Source organism: Zonotrichia albicollis, chromosome 33 (assembly GCF_047830755.1).
Source record: "Zonotrichia albicollis isolate bZonAlb1 chromosome 33, bZonAlb1.hap1, whole genome shotgun sequence".
Lineage (NCBI taxonomy): Eukaryota > Metazoa > Chordata > Aves > Passeriformes > Passerellidae > Zonotrichia > Zonotrichia albicollis.
In genome coordinates, this window is record NC_133851.1 from 4,005,305 (window position 1) to 4,010,818 (window position 5,514).

A 5,514-nucleotide genomic window follows, 5' to 3' on the forward strand; every position below is an offset into this window, starting at 1 on the left:
GAAGGGAACAGTTTGGGATAGGAGGGGTTAACAACACGATGGGAGGGGACAGGGGTTTGAAACTTGGCCAGAATATAGCTAAGTAACAAACAGATAAACCCACACCTGGCTCAATAAAGTAACAAAGGCAGATCTCTGTCCCTGAACCCTGAACAAGGGTTCTGAACCCTAGTCGCTAATATCCTCATTCTAACCTTAGTAGGCAGTCAGCCGGTAGAACACCCATTCATCATCATGGGCCAACTAGCCTCATTCACCTACTTCACCCTAAAAACAGGGGGAGAAAAAACCCAAAAGGACCACCAAACCACAAATCAAGCAGTAAACATGCCAAATAGAAAACATTCTACAACAATCCCCAGTTCTTCAACCAGCTTTTCTCGGGGCTGTACCACCACGTACTGGCTGGCCGGTTCCTCACCGAGACCCTCAACACGAGCCCGTGAGCCCCCGACACTCCCAAAGGGGAGCTGGTGTGTGGGGACAACCCTCAAAAACCTGCCATGACCCTCCTCTGCCCCAGATCCACCTGCAAGGAGCCCCTGGTGCTGATGGATGGGGAGGTGCTGGCAGGAGGATTTTGGGCTGCTCAAGGTTGGAGGGAGAGTTTTGGGTGTGTTGAGGAGCCCAGATGAGAAAGGACCTGCCAAAACCCTGTGCTGACTGCCCTGATCTAGCCCCCAGTGTTGGTGCTGATGGAGGGGGGCTTCTGCGGGGAGGGTTTTGGGGTGCTGAGGCTCTGGGGAAGTTGTTTGGGGTTCTGAGGTTTCAGGGGGAGGGGACCACCCCGACTGCTGCTGGGCCCTTCCAGGTACACATACGAAGTGGCCCCAGTGCTGGTGCTGATGGAGGAGCAGGTCCTGGCCAAGCTCCGGGAGCTCGTGGGGTGGAGTCCCCTCAAAGTCCCCCCAAAGGCCCACCCAGGGCTCAGAGCCCCTTGTTTTTCTGTGCCACCATCGTGGCCAACTTTGACTCCCTGTGCTCTCCTGCCCTCTACCGCCTTCCATGCCCCAGCACCCTCCAATACCCCCAGACCCCTCCCTAATCCCCCCCAGGGCTCGGAGCCCCTCTTTGTGTGTGCCACGAGTGGCACCACTGTCCTGGGCGCCTTCGACCGGCTGGACGCCATCGCCGACGTCTGTGCCCGCCACGGGCTGTGGCTGCATGTGGACGTGAGTTCGGGGTGCTTGGCTGGGGGGGGCTTGGGGGTCCCCCTGTGCGTGCTGATCCCCCTTTTCCTGCAGGCAGCATGGGGGGGCAGCGCCCTCCTGTCCCCACGACTCCGTCATCTCCTTGCCGGCATCCACAGGTGTGTCCGTCCCCCTACCCCCGCAAAAAACTCCCACCTGCCCTCTGAGCTTTTGGGGATAACCTTTTTCCCCAGAGGGCCCCCCCAAACTCTGCTGTTCCCCCCCACCAGAGCTGACTCAGTGACCTGGAACCCCCACAAGCTGTTGATGGTGGGGTTGCAGTGCTCGGCATTCCTGCTCCGTGACAGCTCCGTAGGTGCCCCCCATCCTGAATTTGTGCCCCTAGGATGCCTCCTGGGCCCCCTCATTAATTCTGGTGCCCCCTGCCCATCCCAGGGGCTCCTGCAGCGCTGCCATGGCGTGGGGGCCTCGTACCTGTTCCAGCGGGACAAGTTCTACGACGTGTCCCTGGACACAGGGGACAAGAGCCCCCAGTGCGGCCGCCGCGCCGACGGCCTCAAGCTCTGGATCCTCTGGAAAGCCGTGGGGACCCGGGGGCTGGCACAGCGTGTGGAGCGGGCGTTCGCTGCCTCTCGGTGAGCCCCAGGATCAGGGGGAACCCTCCACCCTCCCAAACTTGGCTTCACCCCTTTGCTCTCCCCAGGTATCTGTTGGAGCAGGTGAAGAGGAGGGAGGGATTCCAGCTGGTGATGGAGGTAAGGGTGATGGTGGAATGGAGGATGGGGGATATGGACACCTAAGAGTCCTGGAGGTTGGAATGCCACGGGTTTAAATCATCCTGGAGCTTTAACTGCCTGGGGGTTAATCCCAAAGTTTTGAATCCCCAAAGTTTAAATTCCAGAGTTTTCAATCCCAAAGGCTGAAATCTCAGAGGTTTGAATTGCCCCAGAAGTTTAAGTCTTGGAGGTTTAAATCCCTGAGGACAAATCCCAGAGGTTTGAATCCCAGAATCTGAAATCCTGGAGTTTGGAATTCCACAGATTTAAATCATCCCAGGGGTTGAAATCCCAGAGGTTGAAATCCTGGAGTTTTATCATCCTGGAAGTTTTCATTTTGGAGGTTTAAATCCTGGAGGATTAAATCCCGCAGGTTCCAACCCCAGACAATTAAGTACACATGGCTGAATTCCTGGAAGTGCAAATCCCTATCAAATTCTGGGAATTGGGTGAATGGTCATGATCTCCTTCCTCTTCCTCTTCCTGCAGCCGGAATTTATCAACCTCTGCTTCTGGTTCATCCCACCCAGCCTGTGGAGCCAGGAGAACTCCCCGCAATTCTGGGACAAACTGGGAAAGGTGAGCCCAGAATTCCAAATTCCCCCCACCACCAACACCTTCCAAATGCCCAGAAATCACCCAAAAAGAAAAACAAAATCCTCCTGAAATGGTGTTTCCCCCTAGATGGCCCCAGCCATCAAGGAAAAGATGACCTGGAGGGGCTCCATGATGGTGGGATACCAACCCCAAGGATCCCACGTCAACTTCTTCCGGCAGATTATCACCAATCCTGCTGTCACCCGCCAGGACCTGGACTTCTTCCTGGATGAGATACAGGAATTGGGATGGGATCTGTGAGCAGTCCCAAAAACCCCAGTGAAAGACCCCAAAACCTTCCCCCCATCCCTGAGGAAGTGGAGCAGAGCCTGGACTTCCTTCTGGGATCTTTAAATCAGGAGTAAAGATGGATGTTCTCAGCACTTGATCTTAAAACTCGGCACTCATGGAATAAAAGAGCATTTAATGGTCTCAAATTTATATGAATTCCAGAGGATCCCCACCCCCAGAACGGGAGTTTGGGGGCCCCTCAATTCCCCTGGAGGCTCCGGAGGAAGTTGAGGATTTCAGGATCAAGATGGGCATCCTCAAGGCAGGCTAGGAGCTGGGACGCCGTGGCTTCCTCTCGCTGACGCCGCTGCCAATCCCGCAGCATCTCAAAACTCCTCATATTGGAATCATTCGGATTTTCCTCCTGGATCTGCTCCAATCGGCTCTGCTCCAGCCCTAGATGCAGAATTCCCACCTGCTTCCACTCCTTTCCCAATCTTTTGGCGACTCTCATCAAATCCTTCTCTGTCAAGCGTCGGGGATTCACGGGTGGAGCTGGAATCCCTCCAGGATGCTGTCCTGAAGTGGGATCCCCGGTCCCGTTGGGGGTGTCCCTATTAGGTTCCCTGGGGTTTCCCTCCGGGATTTGCTCTTCCAGGGGCAGCTGGAAGCGCTGGATGAGGTCGGAGCGGCCAATCTGCTGCAGGATCCTGGCGATCTCACGCAGGGAATTCCCCGGGAAGCGCTGGAGGAGGATCAGGCACAACTCGGGGCGCGATGCCTGGTGCACAAGCCCGTCAGGAATTTTGCTTCCCAGTAGATACTTCAGCTTCTGGAACTGTTCTTCCGAGAGCGCCTGGTGCACCTCCAGCAGCGTTGCCCGCTCGTCTCTCGCCATCGGGGCAGAAAATCCCACAGGGAAATGGGGTCACTGCTGGGACACAAGGGCTGGGCTAGAGGTATCACCACGCAGCCCACAGAGTGGCGGACAAAGAGGCCACCCCTGGGCCCAAAAATTCGGGGTGTGGTTGAAAAGGGGCCACCCTGTGCTCCATAAATTGGGGGTAGATGGGTCACCGCCCACCCCGAGGGCTTTCCTGGTGCCCCCGTTGTTCCCTCTGGGGGGACGCTAAGGGCTGAACCCTGCCAGCGTCCCCCTAGAGCACCCCACCCTGCCCTGGGCCCGAGACCGCCGAGTCTCCCCCCAGTGGCCCCTCAACCCTGGGGCTGGACCCCCAGTGTCACCCAATGCCCCCACTCCTTCCTGGCTCCTCCCGATGTCCCCGCCGTGTGCCAGGCGCCATTTCTTCCGGGTCCCTACGATCTCGCGGCGCCCTCGGTTCTTCCCTAGCCCGGATTCGCACCGTTCTCTCCCTCAGGCCTCTCGTTCTCCCCCCGCCACCGCCCCGCTCTCACCGCGCTCTGTTCCCGTCACAGCCCCGCTCTCACCGCGCTCTGTTCCCGCCACCGCGGTTCCGCATCTGACGAGCGGGGGCGCGGCTTCCTCGCCCGCCCCAACGGAGCGCGGCCGCTTGGAGCGGACGGGGCGCGTCCTGCCCGGGGCGCGTCCTGCCACAGGGGCGGCCTGGGGCCGTCCCGAGCGGAGTCCCGAGGTGGTTTCGGGGCACCGGGGCGATTCGGGGATGCGGGGAATGAGTTTTAAGCCCAGTGTCCAGCCCCGAGCGGCGGCCGCGCCTGTGCCCTTCCCTTCTCCCCGCCTCGTCCGGTGCCCCTGTGCGATGCAAAGCTGTGTTTCGTGTCAGGTACAAACAAGCGACGCGTGTTTTTGTGAATGCGAAATGTGTGGACCCCGACAATGGGAGAGCTGTGAATTCTAATAATAACTGAGGAAAATAAAGCATAGAAAAAGTCCTTTAAACCTATCTTTTATTTCCAATTAACCCTAGTTGATTTAGGAGCACTGGAATTAAGGTGTTAAAGATGTTGCTTTTTGCTTGCATTTAATCCATGAAAAGCTCTGCAATAATAACCTTTTGGTGTATAATTTCAGAATATTACTTGTATCCTTGAAACTATAGCTTTGGAATATATATAAAGGAAATATATTTATCTCACGCCTTATGGAAGCAGAGAAAAACAGCTTGAGAAAGAAAGATGAACATCACCTCAAGGATTAATGGTTTCGACCAAAGGGAAGCTGGACATCACTGTTATGAGATTTACAGTCTCTGCAATTAAAAGATGAGCACACATCTGCGGAGTCGGACCCCACCAGATGGGAGTCGTCTTTCTTCTTTTGGAAACTGGACCGTCACCATCTGGGGATACTCCTTTGAGGTACATCTTGAAAAATTTAAATCACAACAGCGTATAGAATTGTGATGTAATAATTTGGAATGAAAATTGCTGATGAGTAAAAGATTAGAAATAGAAACTGCTGAAAAAAACTGATGAGTACCTCTATAAATACTTCTAACCATCAATTATCGGTGTGCAGTTGGAGGGAAAACTTCCCCCACTGTACCCAGCGCTATATTGCTATACTTTACCATATTAAAAAATAAATTGATTGCTGCTTGAATATTGGCCTAGTCAAGCTTCATATTCATAGCACCCCTGAGCCCCCCGTGCTCCCCAACAGCGGTGAGTGCCACCGGGGACATCCCCCCCAAACGGAGAGTGGGCACTTCCCCTCGCCCCCGCCGTGTCCTTTCTTTTTTCCGCTTCCCCTTCCGAGAGCTCACTCGCGATTGCTGAGTTGTGGAGGAGGGGCGAGAGATACAGGGGTTCCTCCGTGG

At 55.5% G+C, this 5,514-nt stretch overlaps 2 protein-coding genes across 5 annotated transcripts; one reads left to right on the plus strand and one right to left on the minus strand.

Annotated features, from left to right (window-relative positions):
* Window positions 1–992: 992 nt before the first annotated feature.
* LOC141726158 (cysteine sulfinic acid decarboxylase-like) lies at window positions 993–2,593 on the plus strand (the record flags this gene model as incomplete). The annotated part of the gene is made up of 6 exons (XM_074530572.1): window positions 993–1,172; window positions 1,245–1,309; window positions 1,421–1,502; window positions 1,587–1,786; window positions 1,855–1,906; window positions 2,417–2,593. Coding segments are annotated over 6 exons (756 nt in total), but the record flags the coding sequence as incomplete, so codon positions are not given.
* Window positions 2,594–2,677: 84 nt separating this feature from the next.
* LOC141726223 (uncharacterized) lies at window positions 2,678–4,461 on the minus strand. 4 transcript variants are annotated; one of them, XM_074530823.1, is made up of 2 exons: window positions 4,172–4,224; window positions 2,678–3,689 (listed from the first exon to the last, which is right to left on the minus strand). In XM_074530823.1, exon 2 carries the CDS (start codon window positions 3,651–3,653, stop codon window positions 3,015–3,017), a length of 639 nt encoding a protein of 212 aa, XP_074386924.1. In that variant the 5' UTR covers window positions 3,654–3,689; window positions 4,172–4,224; the 3' UTR covers window positions 2,678–3,014. The 4 variants fall into 4 exon arrangements, with proteins under 4 accessions (XP_074386924.1, XP_074386923.1, XP_074386922.1 ...); XM_074530822.1 differs by having other exon boundaries at window positions 2,679–3,689; window positions 4,205–4,461; XM_074530821.1 differs by having other exon boundaries at window positions 2,680–3,686; window positions 4,205–4,459.
* Between the last annotated feature and the right edge of the window lie 1,053 nt (window positions 4,462–5,514).